Genomic DNA, 22,394 nt, shown 5'->3' on the forward strand with positions numbered 1-22,394 from the left:
TCATTTGTTTTCTCCCTTTCTCTTATTTCTCTTTTCTTCTCTCTTTTAACTTTCTTGTGTAACTGGTCTATTATATTATCCCTTTTAATGTGTGAGTATATATATATATATATATATATATATATATATACATATATATATGTGCACCTGCTCCTGGTCTCTCTCCTCGGTCTTTAACCTGGTGCTCCTTCTCTGAGCTGCACATCTTTGAGTCTGGTTCTTTTATTTCTTCCAGCTCCTCATTGTGTGATCTGATGGGTAAAAAACAATCATTTTGTGGAATTGTATACATATGAACACATGTTACATAATAATACGATTGAGTATTTTCTCGACTGACCGAGTAATTGTTTGGTCCATAAAATTTCATGAGTGAAATTGTCTTGTTTTGTCCCAAAACCAAAATGATTCAGTTTTAATGATTTCTTTGTTACATACTGGAAGCAGAAAATATTCCCATTTTAGACTTAGAGACTTAGACTTAGACCTTTTATTGTCATTGCACAGAAAACAGTAGTGAAAACTGGCAACGAAATTAGTTTTAGAAGCTAAAACAATCAGTAATCTTGTTTTAATCGTGAAAAAAACCCTCAAACTGATTATCAGTTGATGATTCATTTAGTAATCAAATAATCAAGTCATTGTTTCAGCCCTACATAATAATAATAATTGGCATTGCAACACTGTCTGTTCAATTTCTGCCAATAAAACCATGTTAAAACATCTTGAATAAAATAAGAATGGTGTATTTTGTAAACAGGTAAAACAGCAGAAACTTTTGGTGGCTGCTGTTTTGCAAAAAAGAGGGAAAACAAAGCACAAACACGTCTAATCTCAATCTGAGCCGTGAAGCTGCATACCACAAATACCAGCAGGCTGTTGTCTGCAGCACAGCCGCAGTCATGTGCTCCACTTTAGGCAGCACATGACTTTCTTCTGCGTCGTTGATCATCACGCTCCTGGAGGGTGAGTGTGTGAGAGAGAGAGAGGGTGAGTCACTGTAAAGATTTCACTCTGTGTGTGTGTGTGTGTGTGTTGCTCCTTTAACGTTTCCAGATCAGCAGAGTGGGTCAAGTCCTGCTGATGTGTCACATGACCCGCTGGGCTTTTCAGTGCGGAAGGAAGAGACAGATGACGCAGCAGGCGCGATGAAAGTGTCCGCGGGACAAACTCTTACCAAACACCGGTGAATGCGGCGAGGCCGTGGAGCTTTCAGGGGACACCGACACTGGAGAGACAGGACAGCACCGTCCACGCAGTGAGTTTTATTTCGTACACGGATGGTGGACAGCCGGTGTGCAGCTTCAAAGTTTTGTCGAAAGAGGAAGTTACTTGAGGGGTTTCGGTAAAACGCGGGGTGTCATTGACGGATCGGATCGACTTGTGGCGATGCTGCGTACATTCACCGGCCACTTTATTAGGTACACACTGGTGTGGTCTTCAGACATGAAGCTTTTGATGGATCTCTGATGGTTTAGTTGAAGATGATCCACTTCTATTAGAGGTTACCACAACTCAAGAATCACAATCTGCATTTATCGCCAAGTGCATTTACACATACAAGGAAGTTGACTGTTTTGGTGACTTTATTTAAATAGAATACAATAAAAAAAAAACAACACAAAATATGTACACACACTGCAGTGGACTAAAATGAATTTGATAAACCCAATTACTAATCATAAAGATACAATGACCTGGAAGGCATTATTTAAGCTACAGTTCTATCGTTCCAAACCAATCTGGGTGGGGTGGAGTGGCTCAGTGGTTACGACCCTGTGTGCAAAGACTTCAGGGTCGCAAATTCAACTCCACCCCTGGCAGGTTGTACTCAATTCCCTTGTAAGTCGCTTTGGATAAAAGCATCTGCTAAATTACATGTAATGTAATAATCTGGGCATTCTCCTCTGACCTTTGACCTCAACGAGGCACACATCACTCAGAGAACTGACTCTTACTGAATAGTTTCTGCTATACTCTAATAACGGCATCTCACAAATCTCATTTCCTCACTCGTATGATGCTCAGTTAGAACTCCAGCAGGTCTTTTGTCTTTCTCGATGAGCTGCAGTGCAAATGGCCGCTGGTCATTGTTTATCTGTGTAAGTTAACTCATCTGTAGTGAACTCTATGTTGATGTGTTATTTAGAATAAATGACAAACTACTACCTTTTAACTTTAACAGAATATAATAATGACAAACTAGCCAGTTTTTTTTTGTTTTGCAAATGAGGAACGACATCCTTTCTGGTATTTAAGGGCCACCATAGTTTGTTGATCGATGTGGGAAAGCAAGAAAGCAATGAGTGGAGGAATCTTTCTTTTGTTACAATCTGCAGTCTTACTTTCAAATGTCAGAATTTATAACACTGGAGTGGAAAAATGATGGGTGTTTTTTTTTTTTTTCAATGTTCAGTACTATTTCTGCCTTTTATCACTGATCCCATTCATCTCTGTCCTCACAGTCGAGATGTTAACACCCTTTTGTTGTTGGACATGCTCCAGCTGTGAAGAGCAACATGTCAGACCACCATACTTTACAAAAAAAAAGCCTGTTATGTCTTTCTTTTGCTTCTACTTCTTCAACGTTTTCTTTTCTTTATAGCTCAATGCATGTGGAGTTCATGGCGTAAGTAGAATACCCCAGTGAAGCAGGACAGGGGTGCATCTGTGGTCCAGATGAAGTGTTTATTGATAGCCAGTGAGAGCGCCGAGGTCCTCTTCCACTGGACTGACCCAGAATTTCAGCAGAGCATCCAGCAGCAGTATGGCGCGTCGCAGGAGGATGGCCAGGGGGTACGAAAGAAGAGAACCACGTTTAACGTTTGACTTTTAACTGGATTCCCATGGCTGTTAAAATAACATTTTCTTTTTTTCTTCCAGCTTCCAGCGTTTGAGGACAGCATCAGCACTCTGTTTGCACCCATCATTATCTCCTGCAGCACCATGGTGGACAGGCTCGGTAACGGCTACTCCTCCTTCACCACGGAAAACAACCACATCTACGTCCTACACCAGGTAGCACAAAAGCAGTCGTCGCTGCTTTTCATTTTGTTCGAAAATAAACATGTTTTCCTGTTACATCTTCCATTTGGGGCCTTTCTGCATGGAGTTTGCATGTTCTCCTCGCGTGTGCGTGGGCTTTCTCCAGGTTCTCCGGCTTCCTCCCACAGTCCAAAAACATTTAATATGAGAATTAGGTTAATTGGACACTCTAAATTGACCATAGGTGTGATTGTGGTGGTTGTTTGTCTATGTATGTGTTCCTGTGATGGACTGGTGAACTGTGACCCTGCCTATCGCCCTATGTCAGCTGAGATTGGCACAGCAACTCCCCGCGACCCTCGTGGAGGATAAAGCAGTAGAAGATGGATGGATGATGGATGATCTTCTCTAAAAAGAAAAAAAGATTGTGATGTTGCTGTAAATCAGAAGGATTTTCTCTGCGGCAGCAGTAATGGCACAAAATAAAAGTGCTCTTTTACACGGGAGCCTCATGTTTGTCATGTGAGTCTTGTTAAGGAATCAAACCGGGCTTTGTCCATCTGCAGCGCATGGTACACGTCTAAAGAAGCTCTTCATGTGTCATCGATTTGAGCAAATGTTTAATTTAAGCTGATTATTCTCTTTGGCCTTGTAGTTCGATGAGTGTCTCTACATTGTCGTGAACGGGGACGGCGAGGAGGGCGAGGACACTCTGAGGAGGAAGATCTACGTGATGAAGAAAATGATTGAGGTGCAGTTTGGTATGGTCACCCTCAGCAGCCACCTCCTCAGAAAAGAGTAAGTACGTCGTTTAAAAGGTGTTTTCCTCTTGGTTACTGGGACGCTTTGGTTGGTAAATGAACCGCGCTGCTTGCTGCTTATCTCCAGGCTGCGTCCTCAGGACACGGAGCAGAGATCACGCCTGTGGAAGCATCTCCAGAGCCTGCTGGAGACCTACAGCTACCTCAGGGAGAACGACCAGAGCTTCTTAGTGGAGGTGAAGCGCTCAGGAGGGAACACGTGCCTGTTTCTTATTTTCGGGTTCGCCCACAGACGGAGCTCTAGTGTGGAGACACGATATCTCGGTGTAATAAAGCGAAGCCAGAGATCTAACTGAGTCTCCGACGTTCTCGTAATGTGTAACGTAAACATGGGTGCTGTGATTGCACGCGTGGTTGCAGGTGATTTGCCGCTGGATTTCTATTGTCATGAGCAGAGCAGAGCAGACAGCTGCACATTTAACATGGTTCTTAAAATATGAATCAAATATTTAACCAAGGTTCGAAAAAATAAATTGACATAATTGGTAATAACAAATTTTTTATGTTTCTGTAATGGTTGATACACCAGTATGTAGAAGATCTTTAACTGAAATTATATTTTTAATGCTAACTTATAATTATTATTGCTATCTATGAATTTTCAAATCTACTATTTTACAAAGAAAATAAAAAAAAAATATAAATCACATTATTATGTCTTGATTAAGAAGTGAAATTATAGCCATTTACCTGCAAGAGAAAAAAATGGTTTTAGTGGTTCAAATTTAGGTGAAAAAAATGTGGGCATAAAAGGGTGAATTCATTCATTCATTATTGTCATTTGCCAACAAAATAGCAATAACGTTTTTAATTTTAAACCAGTTTTGGTCTAAGAAAATTGTTACACATCGTGTATCATAAGCAGCAGCATTTAGCAATCACACAGACCAGTGTGAGTTATTTATTTCAAAATCATCCAACGGGAGCAGCTTTTTAATATTCAGGTGGTTTTTGCAGCTGATGAGCAGATGAAGTGTACAGCAAAGTGAAATATCCTTTTTTTTCCCCCCTCCCCACTTCTGTACGGGCTTCAGGAACATTTAATAGAAGTAAATCCTGGGAGTGAAGGCAAAAATACAAACCCTAAAATGGTCTTGCAGGGAAGAATATGACAGTGAATTCTGTAGAAAAAAAGGCCGTCCAACCCAACAGTGATCAGTTACGACATTTTGGGACACTTGTCAGTGGTCCACTAGTGTCCCGCACATGCAAACAAAAGGAGGATGCATACATGTCTATAACACCAACATAATCCAGCACAGATGTAAAATCAGGATCAGAAGAAAGTCATTTGTCTGCCATAACGGAAAATCTTCTCAGGCTCATGGATTAAATTACACTCTATGTATTTACTTGTGTCTTCCTTTCAGTATTTTTTTGCTCTTCATATTTTTTCCTTCCCTTTTCTTCACATTATATGTTACTAAAACCTTCAAGTTAGTGTGTAGTTGTTGCATCAAATCTGGGATATATACATTTAACCACTAGATGGCAGAAAGAACCACATGTCGACATTTTCTTAATTTTGAAAATAATAAGTGATTTAAGTGATGCGATCAGCTCCACTTACATTTATTTATATAAATCATGCGTGTCTTTATCTTTAAATCTTATCATACAGTCTTTGACTGAGGTGTGTCTCATGTTGTTTTACAAATCATAAAAACCACCTTTTTACCTCCTAAAAAGATGAATTTAATTTTCAGAGTTAGAAATCCAGCTTTGCAATGAAAGACTAATTAATCTTCCTAATGACCAGGTCAAAAACGTGAAAATCCATTGTGTGCAATACGTGTTTTTAAGGTCATAAACATCAAGTTCTGTGCTCAGACCCCAATTAGAAACAATTGTTCATTCTCAGGTTTGTCTCCTTCCTCCTCCAGGCAGTGGAGAGGCTCATCCACCCCACACTGTGTGAGCAGTGCATCGAGTTCCTGGAGCGACGTTTAGTTCCGCAGCTCAACAGCAGCGTGGAGAGAGCGGGAGAGGAGGTGCTGCACGCTTTCATCCTGGTACACACCAAACTGCTGGCCTTCTACTCCAGGTGTGAACGCACGTCTCATGAAGCGAATCACACGTGTTTGTGACTTGTAATTATTCCCTGGGTTCTGTTATGAGAGACTTCTCTTTCCACGCATTTCAGCCGCAATGCGAGCACACTCGCCACCTCCGACCTCCTGGCCATTATCATCATGGCACAGAATATGTATCCTAGCAACGTAGACCTGGATGACGTCGGTCCTGAGGTAGGACTAGTAATAATGTAACCCACCCCCACAGCACCACCACAAATGTCTTTTATTTTTACTGTTTTTCATCTGTGTTTGTAAAAGGATGTTGAGAGTACTTCAGGCTCCGGTCCTGAAAGTTTTTACACCCCAGAGCCGTCACCTACAGACAGAGACTCAAGCAGTTCAGGTGAGTTGTGTAAAAGTGTCAGAGTGTTTGGATTAATAATTCAGTTATTCTTCTCTCGACATTTATTTATTTATTTATTTATTTATTTATTTATTTATTTATTGAAAATATACTTGATTAAAAAGTCCTGATTGTCACAGAGGAACTTTTTTTCCACGGCCAGTGAACACACCACACATTAGCACATTAAACAAATCAATACACCACTGACCTCTGTATATTCTGTAAATTCATGTCTCTTTCCGAATTCCACCCTATGTTGTTTTATGTGCATTTTTTTAACTTTATTTTAAAGTTAAAAAAGGGTTTTAACCTCTTGACTCTAGCCTTTTTCCTGTTTTATTCCACCCTGTGTTGTATTTTATTGTTGTGTATTTGCATGTCTTTTCTTTTAAAATTTGATTTTCCTTTTATTGGGAAGCACTTTAACATGCAATCCTTGTATGAAAGGTGCTATACAAATAAAAGTTCATTATTATTATTATTATTATTATTATTAGTATTATTATTTATATCATCATTATTATTATTATTATCCCAGCTCATTCTTATATTCATACATATTGTAACCATGCTCTCCTTCCTTTTCTAAGTGCCTCAGGGAACTACAGTGTCCCTCACATACCAGAAAACATTCTACTTTGTTTTGCGTCGATATTCCGCTTCAAAATACAAAACAAGGCCATGCCTAAAGTACTTACTCTAAGGCTACAGCAACCAAATGTTGCTCATTTGAATGAACTCTTATACAAACATATGTATGAGTCGTATTTTCAGTTTCTGCCTATAAACCTTTGTAAATGTGACGCATTTGACCTTTAAAGTCCCACCTATGGCCAAAGGGAGTATATTCTGTGTCTAAAGAACTGTATATTATGTATTTTTTGTCTCTGCAGACAAACCAGAGACAGGAGGAAGCGCCCCTATGTTTGAGTTCATGGACCCAGACGTCCAGGTGACCCTGAATATATATATATATATATATATATATATATATATATATATAAAGAGTTCAATTAAATATAAAAATATAATATTTGGTTGCAATGAGACTTATGAATTGTATAAAAACATCATCTTCAGATGGCAGAGGACAGCCTGCAGGCTCTGGAAGTTCCTCCTCCGGACCCTTCCAGTCCTCGTAGAGTCTTCTTGGAGATCTCTAGCAAAGAAGGGCTGTATCCCATGATGCCTCACTCCATGTACTGTCTGCCCCTGTGGCCTGGCATCACACTAGTGCTGCTCACGAAGGTTTGTGGATGACGACAACACACATGCGAGTATCTATAACGTGTGTCCTTCCTCTTTTTTTGCCTGCACGTGTGTACAAGTTCCTGTTTTTTTTTTAAGTTTTATTGCCATGTGTCTGAACTCAGATTCCCACCGGTGCAGTAGCCATGTCCGTGTATAAGTTTTTGGAGGCCTTCGCCAAGCTGGACAAGTGTTTAAGTGAAGGCCAGGACAGTTCTGCTGCGACGAGAGGTCAGCTGGTGATACATGACATCCGCAGCAAGCTGGATAAATTCATCAAAGCCCTGGGTCCTAGTGAGCTGCAGGTATGGGTTTCTTTTTCAGCGACCTGCCTAAAAGTAACATGCTTATTTCTGTCAAATAATAATACCTTAATAATTTTGTTTCAACTTCCAGTGTTAAACGCATTAGAATTAGAATCATCCATTATAAAATGTAATACTGAATATCTACAATTTAAGAAGTTATTAGTCATAGGAAAACATTTGATTTAAAGTCCATTTATTTTTGACCTGTACAAAAACAAATCATCCATTGTTTTATTTTATGTTCTGAATTGATTTTTAAAATATTGCTGTTAGTCTATAAAGCACCAAAAGATTTAGGCCCAAAATATATTTTATTATGAACCGTCCAGACCACTAAGGTCATCTGAGTCAGGTTCTCTCTGTGTCCCCAGAACCAGGACTAAACATGGGGAAGCTGCTTTCAGCTTTTATGCCCAAATATCTGGAACAAACACTGAGAAGAGTGCAAGTCTTCATTCCACTGCGTTTAACATGAAAAATATAATTATCATCACTGCGGCACCTCAGTCGTAACTGCAATTTTTATTTTATTTTATTTTTCTCCTCCCCTTTCTTTCACCTCTCTATTTAAATGATTTTATTGTGTTTTATAATTCCCTTTTATATATTTAATGCTGCTGCTAATGCTATTTTATTGTGTAGCACTGAGAAATGTCTTGTTGTTGAAACGTGATATATAAATAAACTTGCTTTGCCTTCAGTCTGCACAGTTGTTAAATGTCTGGACGGAGTTCAAGAATCGAGCTTTTGCGAGAGGTGGACCTGGTTTCAACAGAGGGTAAAGTCTGCTACTGCCCTCTGCTGGACATAATACATCATAGCAAAGAGTTTGGATTCACCTATTGTGTGATATCTTTTTTATTTTTTTTTGAAGTCTTATTCCATGGTGTACGAAAATGAAGACCCAGCTGTGCGGCATATACCGACAGTGTTTTCTGTCCGCCTCTGGACCAGGTGACTTTCCTCAATGTCTGCCCCCGAGTCTGCAGGAGCGAGCCCAGACGATGGTGCAGTATGTATCAGTCAGATGTTTTTACTTTTCAGAGTTTTCAGGACACGTATACCATCCCTCATCATTCACGTCTGTGTCATCTTTCTCTTCTTTGTGTCTGTCACCCTCGTTGTCTCCACTAGAGAGAAACTGATGGACTGGAAGGACTTCCTGTTGGTGAAAAGCAAGAGGAATATCACAATGGTGTCATATCCTGCTCCCTGAGGCCATGATTTTTACCATTTCTGAGCATTTCTTTTGCATTTTAGATTCATATTTTTTTACTAAATAGTTTCAAATATAACATACTTTCCTCCCCCTGGAGTATATTGATCTTGACCCAGTTAATCTCACTTACCTGGAGGATTTCCCGGGCCTCATCCACTTTATCTGTGTGGACCGATCCACCGGCCAAATGATTGCGCCGTCACTCAGCATCACCGAACGCACCACGTCTGAACTGGGGAAGGGACCGGTGGCTCAGTTCATCAAAAGCAAGGTCAAGCACATTTTGAAACTAATTAAAGTTGCATTAAAATAGCTGATTTCAAGATAAAGAGCACGCATCAGCACCACTGCTAATCTTTTTTTAATAAGCCAACCTGTCTCGATAGTTAAGTCTTTGCAACAAAGTGAAGAAATGTGCTTCTGAAATGTTTTAACTTCTACATCAGTGTCAAAGACATTTCTCTTTCCTACTTTTCATTGAAGGTTTGGAGCCTGGTCAGCACGACACGCTGCTTTCTTCAGAAGGGTTATTCTACTGTCACGCTGCGCGACGGAGACTTTTACTTCTGCTACTTCCTGTGGTTTGAGAATGAAACGGTACATTTTTTATAATGAACCATTTACTTAATAAAAATAAAAATAAATGTGTTAAGTATAAAGTACGTTTTTTTTTCCATCTATTTAAATATGATAAAATAGCTAAATTACATGCTAAGGCAGCAAAATAGCAACATGTAAATAACAGCTACATTTCTTTATGTTAGAAAAAGGATTTTCTTTTGTCATTACTTTCCACCAGTTTGAGTTTTAAGTTATTTAATGCTCTACATCACATGTGTCAAACTGGTGGCCCGGGGCCACATGTGGCCCTCCAATCGATTACATGCGGCCCACCCACCACTGTGCAAGGTGATAAAATACTAAATGTATTTGCCGGCAATATTTTTATAATAGTAATAAGACATTCAGTTGTAATCATTGCTTTATTAAATGTATTACACTCAACATGAAATTACATATATTTAAGCTGTTTTAATCACAATTATCCGCGTCATTATTTGCAAAATTTTCAATTTAATTCTCTGTTTTTATGCATCATAAATATGTGAATCATTTTGAATCATCAAAACAAGCACTTTTACTTTGCAATTCTGTCTAATATCATAATGAATATCTTATATCTTATATTGCCCACCGGCTACCAAATGTAGTTTGACAGCCCTGCTCTACATGGTTTCATTTCTTCTATACACTTGATCTCTAGATTTAGTCCATCTAAAATCCTGCACTTTTAACTTTTCAAGTTAACGATTTTTTTTCTTCACTCAAGATAGATATCGTGATGTATCGCTATATGACTGACTTGCAATATATTGATTTTTCACAGAATGGTGATGTTATTGGTATACCGTGGACCATGTACCGTATCATGAGGTTCCCTGTGATTCCCACCGCTAATAAATAATGTTTCTTCAAACAGGGCTACAAGTTAGAAGCTGGGGACTTACCCGTTCTACCTGACGACTCCGCCCCAATTGGCATGCTTGCCTGGGACTACTACAGGTAGGCATCTGACAGAATATGACAGGATTAATGCAGAAGTGAATGTTTTGACTACGTTGTGTGTCCAGCAGGAAGCTGCAGCGCTATTACAGTAAGAGTCACCAGGGCGAGGTGGTGAGGTGCTACGAGCTGCTGACCGTTCACCTGGGTGTCATCCCCTCGGAGCTCATCCTGCAGCACTGCAGGCAGCTCGCAAGCAAACTGTGGGAGCCATCGCGCAATCCACTGCTGTAGACACGGCTGCACATTTGAACTGAGTCACAGAAGCTACTGTAAGGTACTCAGCATTACTGCGTCACTACTGCCAAGAACACATTATTGTGTATTTCTCTCTCTCTCATGCGTGTACAAGGTTATTAATCTTGTGATATGGTGACCTAAAATAGTATATTTCAAGCACTTAAGTTTACAGTGAGCACAGTTTTACATGAAGTGTTTTGACGATATCGTGCCTTAAAATGTGTAGCTTGACCTCTTTTCCTGTTTTTTTTTAAATACTGTAACTGTGTTTATTTTTTCCACTTTTTGAAATTTCCCGCTAATTCATTTTTACAAATGTAAGGTACTGGCCCATTTCCTTGTGTCATAACTTGTGTAAATTAAACAATGCAGTAATATTTATGTGAAAATACAGATTTATATACACGGCACAAAATGTAAATGGCACTGTTTCTGTGTGCGACGACAAAGAATTCACCTGCCATGGTGATTATTGTATTTGTAACAGTCGGTAATGGGATCAGTTCACTGAATTGAAAAAGGGTGAGATAGACTTTGGTTTGTCTCCACAATTATTCACGCTTCCGGCTTCTCTGGAGACTGTGAGCACTTTAAAGGTCAGTCTGTGCTGTGTAGGATTCTTCCATAAGGTCTCTATATAGGCTCACAGTGGGAGGAGGGGAGGGGGATGAGTTCACGTGGAGTTCACTATATTATCAGTCTCGCTGACTCCTTAAAGCTCCTGTGAGGTCGCTCACAGCTCCTGCAGCCACCAGGTCCCTCAGGAAGAGTTTCTCAGCACTGACGTCGTGCACAACCTGGACGATGACATGACAACAAACCATAAATCAATCACTGGAGAATGAGAATGTTTACATTTCTTTTTTTTTTGGGTGCTGGACTGAAACCTACTTGAGCCTTCATCGCATCCATACGTAGGGTCTCGTAGTAGTGAAGCCTGGCCTCTGGGTGCTGCATGTCATACCCAAACCCTGCCAGACTCACCTGGTCACAGAGCTGCAGAGCCATCACCACCGCACTGGCACCTAATGTTGGCACATTCTGCTTAAGAGGAGAAAATAAAATCCATTAAAAAGATCCAGTGTGTAACATTTACCTTAAAGGAATACTTCACTGATTAGCATTTAGCTTTGTATTACTAGAATAGGGGTATTATTTTTAAAAAACTGTGCTTCCCAACCTCAGTTTCCCCTGAGTCGAGCCTTGAAACTGCAACGCTAATTCCGCCCTTTTTAGAGAGGGGCGGGACCTCAATCCCAGAATGTAAACAGTGTCCGCCATCTTTGCTAACAGTTACGCTAACAGGACCAAGTGTCACTGGTGGGCACGTAACAAAGAAAAGAATGAAGATATTTCTCGACTCAGAGGAAACTGAGGTTGGGAAGCACAGTTTTTCATTACTATTCTAGTAATGCAAAGCTAAATGCTAATTGGTGAAGTATTCCTTTAAGTTTAACGGCAGAATTTAAACAAACTAGTCGTAAGTTTGTACAACTAAATAATTGCTTTAAAATAAAAGGTACACAAAATATGTACGTTTTGGCCCGGACACATGTGTTTTTAAGTGGAAACAACAGCTCCGCCCACTTAAATATGATACATAACCAACGAAGGCCACATTCAGGTGAGGATTCCTGTAAATGTTTATTGCACAATGCACTCTCACAATTAGCTATCACTAATTATTACACACTGGATCTTTAAATTATGATATCTAGGTCCAAGTATTTATCTGAACACCATCTTCCCAATGATATTTTGTTGATCTGTCTCCACCTGAGTATCACCCCTTTATTCTACAGGGTAATACAATGAACAATTTGCCTCTTGAACTGAAGGTGTTATTTAATCATGCTTTACTCCTATAATTTCTAGGTTTATAGCAAAGTCAACACATGTCCCAGCCAGGCATACTCGTCTGTTATTCATGTTAGTACTGGCATGTCCGTGTAGCCTATCTACTTTTCTCTATTTGCATGAATTGTATGAACGCATGCAGTACAGTTAAGCCTGAGCAGGTGGAATTATATATATGATGTCTGTACTCACGTTGCCCTTGTTCAGAACATATTTCTGTAGGAGTTGTCCCGTCTTGCGAATTATCTCCGGGTGAAGGATCCTGAAGTTCTCTGGTCTCAGAGGAATATCATCCACCACCTCCCTCCAGAACCACATTTTGGACCAAAAGCTCTGAAAGGAAAAATGAAACATGAGGCTGTGAATGTGACTAAAGCACTTTTTTCTACATCACTCACAGCTTATTTAATGCACCGTTACTGATGTGAGTTTATACCAGAGGCTTTTTGGTGATGACAGAAGTGAGCCAGTCCAGGTCCAGGTTCTTAAAGACCACCAGCACAACCATGGTGGTCTTCCTGTAGTCTTCTGCAAAGTGAGGTGCTCCCTCTGGATAAATGAGGCGGATGGTGGTGCGAGAACCAGCGTCTCTCTCAAAGCCGTTCACCGGAGCATTATTCAGCCTGGAAACACATAATTCGTATTTAAAGCAGCTCTGTCAAGCAATACTATCAGACTTAGTAAGAAAATCAATTTATTGCCCATGTACGTCTGATGGTTAACCTGCTGCTGTACATGTTAACCGTGATACACATTAGAGAGAGTATTGCGTTGTCCGAAGAAAGACGCTGCTGCTGTATGATTTCCAAAATGTTGTTGCATGCTCAGGATGCCCAGTCAGACTATACGTATACATGCAGGAGTAATCTATGAATTGCATTATCCGACTAAGTTAGTCCGACTAAGACTAGCTTGATTTTAGTCGGACTAATGTGTTTACATGACATTAAGGAAGCCGAATTATTGTCTTAGTCCGACTAAAATGAGACTTTTCACATGCATGTAAATGCACTGACTAATTGATGTGTGTGTGTGTGTGTGTGTGTGTGTGTGTGTGTGTGTGTGTGTGCGTGCGTGTGTGTGTGCGTGCGTGCGCAACAAATTCTAGTTCTTTGTGTTTTCAGTCACACGCCTACATGTGTCCACAAAACAAGATCCAAACACGTCGGGAGCATGCCTTTGTTCCCACATTTCTAAGGGTTTTTCAAAATTAGGCCCTATGTTCCCACATTTCTAAGAATATTTTGAATGTTAATATATGGTAGGATAGGACATAAATTGAAGGTAAATATAAGGAACACAGGACCTAATTTTGAAAATGTCCTAGGTTAAATTCAAGATACTTTATTTGTCACATGCATTGTTATATCTGTACAACAAGCAGTGAAATGTACTCCTGACTTCGACACTCAATTTAAGAAAGATTCATTTTGAGAAAAATCATAGAAATGTGGGAACATAGGGCTGTGGGAACATAGGGCTAACCCCAACACGTCTAAACTGAGAAAACTGAGAGACCTAATGGGCTTAATTAACATCAACTAATTTAATTATGGTGATTTATAATTTGTTTATAATTAAATGTTACCTAGTACAGCTTTAAAATCTATTGTGTTTCCTTTTTATTTCCACTATACTTAATCCACCGTGTTTCTGCCACGAGCATACCGACCTGATAATAATGTCATACTGATCTATATGAGATCCAAGATGGCTCCCGTGAAGAACCCCTCCGTTGCCCACCACCATGCATCGCCTGCAGCTGCCTGCTCTCCACAATGATGGCGGGAGGCCGTGCTCGGGTAGAGAGGCAAGAGCAAGGGCCAGGTGCTCTTCACTGCCCTGGAGCCCCAGAGGAGGGGACAGATCCCAGGACACAGGCTTGTCCTGCTGCACAAACACAGGAATGTCCACGAGGCCTGCAGAGCAGGACAGAGACTTCCGATGGTTCAAGCACCAGCGAGGCTGACATTTACCCGACAGCAGTGCAGCTGAGCGATTGAGTAAGACCTGAAAAGAGGAGGAAACACACAAGTTTAACAAAAATGAAGTAATAATTCTGAGTGACTGTTGAGCTGTGTTTTCATACCAGATCTTTGGGATGTTGGACGCCACTGCTGAGAGTTTCCACCTGATCTACAGGGAAATATGCAGGGATCAAAACGGCTGAGTAGCATCCGATAAGCAGCACAAAACTGAAGGCAAGGTTCTCACCCCTGTAACGCAGAGGATACAAAAGATACAATTAGCATTAAATAATAAGGCCGCAAACACATACAGTGTGTTTCTGTAGGGGTTTCACCTGCTGAGGAAAAATTGTCTGGACACAGTTTTTGTGAGATCTCGCTGTCTATGAAAGACTGGTGTTGATACTGAAGTGTCTGCAGCCTCAGGCAGCATGGGGGAGACATCGTCCACGTCTTTTACACTCAAGTGATTCAGTGTCACCATTGTGTCTTTACCTGAAACCGGGACCTGAAACACACACAATAGTGATTTATTCACAAATACTTACATATTTATTATATAGTTTTTATAGGGACCTGCTATAAAGACGCTGTAGGAACTGTTTTTTTCTACAAATAGTGATCATAACCCTCTGCTAAAGAAAAACTGTAGACAGTATGATAGAAACAAAAGACAAAGACATTTCAATGTTTAAATCAAGTTAACATCCAATTATAACATACAATTGCAATAAAATAAGATACAAAAGCTGGCATATGTAAGACCTACAGTACCTACAGCACATACTGTAGCTGTAAAACATTGCAAAAAAAAGATTAAATTTTTGTATATATTTCATTATTTTTTTCAGTTGGTAGGGTGTTCCACATTTGTCTGACCACATTTGCCTGACGGTTCTATAATATAATTTCATTATCTGCAAAGTAAATGCAAAGTAAACTGTGTTTGTGGAGCTTACGTTCCCTTCTCACTGACTTTAAATCAAACACTGTCTTTTCAAAGGGTTTCGAGGCACAGAAAGCATCAGAAGCAATACCATCTTGATTGATATGAACGATGTAACTTACAAGCAGCCTGGTAGCGACATCAGGTGATGGCTAACTGTGTTCGCCTAAAGTGCTTCCGAGCTGATGGGAAAGCAGCATGAGCTAAAATGGCTGCAGCAGCTTCCCCACTCTCCTGAACTTTGCCACTTCCCTTTAATAACACTGGTTAACCATTAACACCTGCCTCTGCCCCCTAACGGCGGTAACACAGGTAAATGTGCATGTGATTTAACTGTCCAAGTCAAAGAAAAGTCTGCAAGAAAAGAAGGGGGATGTTTCCAGAAAAGTGAGAAAAGATTAACCTCTAAAATTGTTTACTTTAATAGCAAAAGAAATACCCGAGCTAAGGCTGGACAGTGATTGATTGCCGGTGTGTAATCAAACAGACATTTAAGAGGTATCATTTAACCATAATGCAACATCTATATATAACCTAATCCCCTGAAATGGTGTGTTTATGAGCGTTATGTTCCTCCAAAACGGAGACGTAACATCAACAAAAGGTCCCTCGGTTCACAACCTGAGCGAAACTGCTTAAAGGATTGGAGGGGACTTGTGTGTGAATGTGGACGTGTGCATAACAGAGAGGACAATAGGGAGCAGAGCTGGCAAGTGTTCATAAATACACTACATGCTTGCACACATCAAAGCGGTCACACACCTGTTTGTTGGGTTAGCACAGTGTCCCACCATGAACCCTGCATTCCAGTCAAGCCACTGGGCTTGCAGCACTTCTGGATAAAATAACACACCATCATACACTGATTTATCAAACCCCTTTCATTTCTTTTATTATCCACCAGACCTTTTAGTAAATGTTACCAAGATTTCAGCTGCTCGACATTATGTTTATTGACTTTTTATTTAAAAACAGAAATGGAGAATGCCGTGGAGTGGGCAGCTGATGTGATGGACCGTAACACAGAAGTGGAGAAGAAAGTTCAGGTAGGTTTGTGGCAATTTATTGTTCACACTATCTTATATTTTACAGCTATTTTACAGCAAAGACAATATCTCAACACAACCATTGTTATTCCATCATATTCTAGATTGTGTCTTACTCAGTTTTTTATTGTCTTCCCTCAATACTTTATTCTACTCTACTACTTTTTATTAATCTTTGCCCCTTTTTCAGTATCATACCTTGATTTGCTGTGTCTTTTCATCTTATATTTATCCTGTAATTTTAGTTACTCTGGCTTCTAGTGTTTCTTCGTTGATAGTTTTGTCTCTTTGTCATTTTGTTGTCAAATTGTGTTGCTGTGTGTCTGAATGGTTGACTGATTGATCGATGACATTAAATACACCTTCAGCAATGATAATCCTTATTCACTCGCCACTCCTGTGACAACACAATAGGCCCGGCAAATTGAATAATTCTCAAATGCTGTCATCACTTCACAGGCACGAGTCTGTGTTTATGTCCTGCGGCAAATTCAAGCCCCACACGAGGAAACCTTTAACTTGTATCATAAAGTGAATGTTTCCTGTTTTCCCATTCAAACACATAGAGGTTTCTATGATATCTTTGTGTTTTATGCTCTAACTTTATCTTTTTCGAAACACGGGAAAAGGAAATTGTCTTTTCACGCTAAAACACTTTGTCATCAATAAAATAAATAACAGGAAACACAATAAGTCAAATACAGAAAAAGACATAGATAACAATATATACTACCTCACTGATTATGTAAAAAATATACTAAGAGCATACATGTGCTATGAATTTACTTTAACATATTACATATTACTTGTCCTATTTGGCACCTTTTCCTTTACAAACCATTAATACTGCATTAATGTATTTGTCTTATTTTTAGATGGATGAGAGAGTGAGGAGGATTTCCTTGGACATGTGCTGTGAGATCATGGACCTGAACGACGAAGAAAATATCATAAAGCTGTGCAAGAGGAAGACGACCCACTCACCTGAGCTGTCTGTGGAAATCCCAGTGGTGAGCAGCAGTTTTTCTTCTTTTTTTTTCCTTACCATCACATGCTCAAGAGGACATTCAAATTGACATTCAAATCTCTCTTTCTCTCTTTTCTGTGTGTTGCTGCACTGACAGATTGACCACGTGGACACGACAGAATTCATGAATGCAGCCACTCAAGGCAAACTGAATGTGGTGGACAAGTATCTGGCAGATGGCGGGAACCCGAACGTCCACGACGAGGTATGCTGTGAGCACAGATGAATGAATGAACGAATGAATGGCGGGACCACCACCGCTACACATCATTTATACTACTTTGCATCTTCCAGCTGAAGAGGACAGCTCTACACCGTGCCGCTCTGGAAGGACACACCACAGTTGTCCAAAGTCTTTTAGAAAAAGGAGCTGATATCAACTTTAAAGATCAAGTAAGGGGCGCATTTCTGAGGCTGCTGTAGTTGAACGTCAGCATGAGTAAAAGTTTTGGGCCTACAGTATGTGCTGCATTTCAGTTGGAATCCAGTGCCATACACTGGGCCTGCAGAGGAGGAAGCCTGGACGTGGTCAAAGTCCTGGAGAATCATGGGGCAGACCTGAACGTTAGAGATAAGGTGAATTTACATTTTATGGGACTGCATAATGTGTCAGGACAATAGCTTGTGTGTGTGTGTGAACATACTATTATTATACGGATATACAGATGGTCTTTTATGACTTTACATGTGGATTTGCATATAAATAACAGTCACAATATCCACACTGCAGCTGTGCAGCACTCCTCTGCATGTGGCCACAAGAACAGGCCACAGCACCATTGTGGAATACCTGCTGTCCTGTGGTGCCAAAATCAACTCCAGGGACAGGGTATGGAAGACACTTCAACTGTGTTCCACTTCAGTTCATATGCAAGTTTTTTAATTAATGTAATATATTCTTTCCACAGGAAGGGGACACGCCGCTGCACGACGCCGTGCGTCTCAACAGATACAAGATAGCGAAACTGCTCACATTTGCGGGAGCGGACACAAAAATTACAAACCATGTGAGTCGTGCATGTCTAATTCAGCTTAAAGATGATTCTAATGGAATATTTTGTGTCATTTGGGATCCATGTGCTTCGCTGCATGTGAATACTTTGGCCTTTGATCTGGAAATGAACTTTAACCTTTCATGCTGAAGAGAAAAGCTATATATTGGTTTATTATTCTACTATAGTGTACAATATTATATTATGTATAATAATATTATATCTATATTATTGGTGTTACAGAATGGAATGACCGCAGTGCAGCAGGTAAAAGAATGGCAGAATGACATCATGGAGACACTGCAGAGGCAGGACAAGACGAAGGACGAGGGACAGGCGCCGACTGAGACACCTCAAGAGAGGAGTGAATAGTGCAATGTAAAATATATGGACTTCTGTTCTTTATAATGTCACTTGTTGTGACTCTCTGTCTCAGGTTCACAATACATTCTGTTTGTGTGAATGCATTAATTTGGAATGAGCATGAAGACACGTGGTGTTTGCTCACAGACAATTACTGCCGACTTTCAACCTCTGAGATTAGTCTGAACTCTGAGTTATTCATGTAGTTTTGGAATATTTGGATCACTGTCATGTTTCATATCCCATTTAAAATTATTAAAAGAAGGTTATGTAATGGTTAAACATTTGTTGAATAGACGGGGCATCCGTGTAATCAATGGTGAACAAAAGGTGAGAAAAGAAGGCATTACAATGTTCTCAAGCAGGCAGCGAGCGCAAAACAGGGTTAGGTTTAACAAGGTTGCAGAACTACAGTATGTTAAAAAGCAGAGGTGGAAAGAGGCACGAGGCATCATTCACCTGTCCTCATTATTCACCTGTCCTGTCCTCACCCGTCCTTATCATTCACCTGTCCTGTCCGCATCATTCACCCGTCCTGTCCTCGGCCGTCCTCATCATTCACCTGTCCTGTCCTCACCTGTCCTCATCAATCACCCGTCCTCAATATTCACCTGTCCTCATCATTCACTGCCCTCCTTATTCACTTGTCCTCATTATTCACCTGTCCACATCATTCACCTGTCCCCATTATTCACCTGTCCTGTCCTCATCATTCTACTGTCCTGTCCTCATCATTCACCTGTCCTCTTCTCATCATTCACCTGTCCTCATCATTCTACTGTCCTGTCCTCATCATTCACCTGTCCTCATTATTCACCTATCCTATCCTCATTATTCACCTGTCCTCATCATTCACCTGTCCTCATTATTCAATACCAAAGTTTCTGCTGCATGAATTTAATTTAATTTCATTTAATTTCATTTTTAAATTCATTTTTTCACTCAGTAACAGATGTGATTTAAATATAGTGAAGTACAGTACTTGCATACTTAAACATACTTAAAAAAGACTTTAAAATATACAAGTACACAAAAAAACCTACTCAATTACTGCAGCGCGAGTAACTGTAATTCATAGCTTTCCACCTCTGTAACCATATACTGTATGTTTTACAAGCTCAGAATTCCGAGACGATTGCATCCCATTTTTTCAAACCATGCCGCAGATTGAATAACAAGCACGGGACGGGAAGGTCAACTCCTAACGCTGGGACTCTTTACTAAAATCAACAAGATTGTACATTTTACTGCTGGGGATGGTGATTTGAAGGACATCCGCCTGAAAGCACACAAAACAATCTCTCAACAGAGAAGAAGGCACAAGACTTTCCTTTGATCCCCTTCAAGAAAATTCAATCTTAGCCTCATATGACTAAAACAAAGAGTTAACCCTTAGGTGACGGCCAGCCAGGAGCACTGACACATCAATTGACAGCTTGATATTGACCCCACAGAGGTTAAATATCTGAGACTCCTCTCTGCACGGTCAGAACTGAAGAAGCCACATTCTCCCTCCTGCAGGAATCTACCACCAAGTTTCTCTCGTTTCTTTTTCCACATGAACTGGATGAGTGAGTCTTTACATGCTTTGTTTTTCAGAAGCTGCTTTGAATAAACGCAACAGACAAGGTCGGAGAGCACCGTATGACTGTTTGAGTCATCAGCTGTCACTATCAGAGAGCGCTGGTGTACAGTATATGTCCTCCGCTAAAGTCGGGGGATTCGAGGGGAGCTCAGTGGACATATTTTCCTTCTGTCATCAGTGGCTCAAATGCTCATGAGGTAGGTTCAGTCGTTCCCTCTGGGGCAAAACAAACTTCATGACCTCTCGCTCACAGTGCAGAGGTTTGTCGTTTAGTACATTCAGCCTTTCATGTTGTGAGTAAATGTAGTTCACATCAGTTGTTTGTCGAGCTGGTGACATTGTCTGGTGTCCAAAAGTGTTTTGGTTGCAGTCTTCTGTTGAGATCCGAGAGGCTCCATCAGATACATTATCAGCCACACACACACACACACACCATGTTTCCTGTGCCAGTCAAAGTTGGGTTTTAACTGTCAGTGACTTTATAGCGTAGGGTTGTAAATCCAATGTTGCATGATGCTTTCCTCTTATGTCTTGAATCCTTCTCGTTTTACAGCTTTTGATTCCATATCTGCTTTTACAGTCTAACAGTGTGCTGTTGTGTTGCAGCACACTGAGTCGGGGGGTGGTGGGGTGGGGAAGCAGCAGCAGCCGCAGCCAAAAACTAGAGAAACCTGTTTGTCCATGGAATGGCTGTGTGTTAAAACACCAGAAATGGCTACAAACGACCTGTAAACTACACACTGTCTCTCTCTGTGTCTCCAGTGAAAAACACATATCTTTTTTCAATACAAGGCTTTATTAAACACATCAAGCATTTTTCTTTTTTTTACCACCTAAGTGAAACACACCTTGCCCGGGAGAGTGAGAGGATACTGCACAGTACTTTTGTCAAGGAGCACTCAAAGCAACATTTACTTGTTACTGGAAAAAGAAGGTAACCATGGCAATGATATTTTCCAGGCATGTGAAAGTCTGGACAGGCACGCTTTTAAAGCACCATTTGTTTCTAGTAAGGGAACGGATTGTATTCCACTGTATTCAGTGCAAACTCAGCCAGGAGTGTGTAGGCAAAGACGGCTTGAGCAGAGAACGTAAAGTAGTACAAGCATTTTACACACGTTGCACATACAGAGAACATCACTGTGTGCTTGCAGATACAGCAATACTGATGCATGCACCGGTTTTCTGTTACCTTAATCATTCTTTCAGGTTGTGCTACGAAGCACGCGTCCACCAAAGAGAGCTATTCAATGCAAGCAACAGTATAGGATCTTAATAATAGAGTATTGATTTCTTTTTACCTTCAGAGAATATAACAATGAAGAAGTCACTGAAAATAATCCAGAGCAGAGACTTTACAAATATTTACAACAGAGTCTCATTTCACGTCACTGTAAATCCTTCTCTCCTCCTGTTTTCCTCGGATAGATTTATTCTTCATGATTCCTTTTTTCTTTCTAGTTCAGCGGCAATAAGTAAGTAACACACATTCTCAACGCCTGTACCTACGATGTATCTCAATTGTCTTTGGTTGAGGTGCTATGTTAAGCAAACCCTAGACAAGCCACTTCTACAGATGCATTGTAAGGCCTATTAACAGTTCAAGTACACTGAATTAATCTCTTATCTATACAGGATACCTGTGATTGGTTATAAAGGTTAATAAACTGTCAAAAATGATTATGCTGCCTCGCATAACCCATTCTCTACCAAGAAATGCGTCTCAGTTCATTTGAAAGTTCAGAGCAAACACGATACACGGCAGTAAACGTCAATGCACAGTACAGGGACACACACACACGCACG

At 40.3% G+C, this 22,394-nt stretch overlaps 3 protein-coding genes across 5 annotated transcripts; 2 read left to right on the top strand and 1 right to left on the bottom strand.

The window, feature by feature from the left end:
- The first annotated feature begins 811 nt into the window (after positions 1–811).
- On the top strand, positions 812–11,182 carry hps1 (HPS1 biogenesis of lysosomal organelles complex 3 subunit 1). 3 transcript variants are annotated; one of them, XM_044046450.1, is made up of 19 exons: positions 812–966; positions 1,057–1,258; positions 2,606–2,796; positions 2,884–3,018; positions 3,641–3,783; positions 3,874–3,982; positions 5,690–5,850; positions 5,950–6,052; positions 6,140–6,224; positions 7,121–7,179; positions 7,308–7,475; positions 7,601–7,780; positions 8,485–8,561; positions 8,658–8,795; positions 8,918–8,983; positions 9,129–9,273; positions 9,486–9,599; positions 10,483–10,565; positions 10,634–11,182. In XM_044046450.1, the coding sequence occupies exons 3-19, from the start codon at positions 2,680–2,682 to the stop codon at positions 10,797–10,799; spliced, it is 2,049 nt and encodes a 682-aa protein (XP_043902385.1). In that variant the 5' UTR covers positions 812–966; positions 1,057–1,258; positions 2,606–2,679; the 3' UTR covers positions 10,800–11,182. The 3 variants fall into 3 exon arrangements, with proteins under 3 accessions (XP_043902385.1, XP_043902387.1, XP_043902386.1); XM_044046452.1 differs by having other exon boundaries at positions 814–966; positions 10,637–11,182; XM_044046451.1 differs by lacking the exon at positions 812–966 and having other exon boundaries at positions 1,029–1,258.
- On the bottom strand, positions 11,181–15,815 carry st3gal7 (ST3 beta-galactoside alpha-2,3-sialyltransferase 7). Its single transcript, XM_044046453.1, has 8 exons — positions 15,698–15,815; positions 14,965–15,137; positions 14,752–14,878; positions 14,335–14,672; positions 13,099–13,285; positions 12,855–12,995; positions 11,697–11,846; positions 11,181–11,602 (listed from the first exon to the last, which is right to left on the bottom strand). Exons 2-8 carry the CDS (start codon positions 15,111–15,113, stop codon positions 11,501–11,503), a joined length of 1,194 nt encoding a protein of 397 aa, XP_043902388.1. The 5' UTR covers positions 15,114–15,137; positions 15,698–15,815; the 3' UTR covers positions 11,181–11,500.
- ankrd2 (ankyrin repeat domain 2 (stretch responsive muscle)) lies at positions 14,814–19,381 on the top strand. The gene is made up of 9 exons (XM_044046454.1): positions 14,814–14,863; positions 16,551–16,621; positions 17,497–17,631; positions 17,746–17,853; positions 17,943–18,041; positions 18,126–18,224; positions 18,379–18,477; positions 18,557–18,655; positions 18,884–19,381. Exons 2-9 carry the CDS (start codon positions 16,553–16,555, stop codon positions 19,010–19,012), a joined length of 837 nt encoding a protein of 278 aa, XP_043902389.1. The 5' UTR covers positions 14,814–14,863; positions 16,551–16,552; the 3' UTR covers positions 19,013–19,381.
- Positions 19,382–22,394: the final 3,013 nt, after the last annotated feature.

The sequence above is a fragment of the Solea senegalensis genome, linkage group LG15 (genome assembly GCF_019176455.1).
Source record: "Solea senegalensis isolate Sse05_10M linkage group LG15, IFAPA_SoseM_1, whole genome shotgun sequence".
Classification (NCBI taxonomy): domain Eukaryota; kingdom Metazoa; phylum Chordata; class Actinopteri; order Pleuronectiformes; family Soleidae; genus Solea; species Solea senegalensis.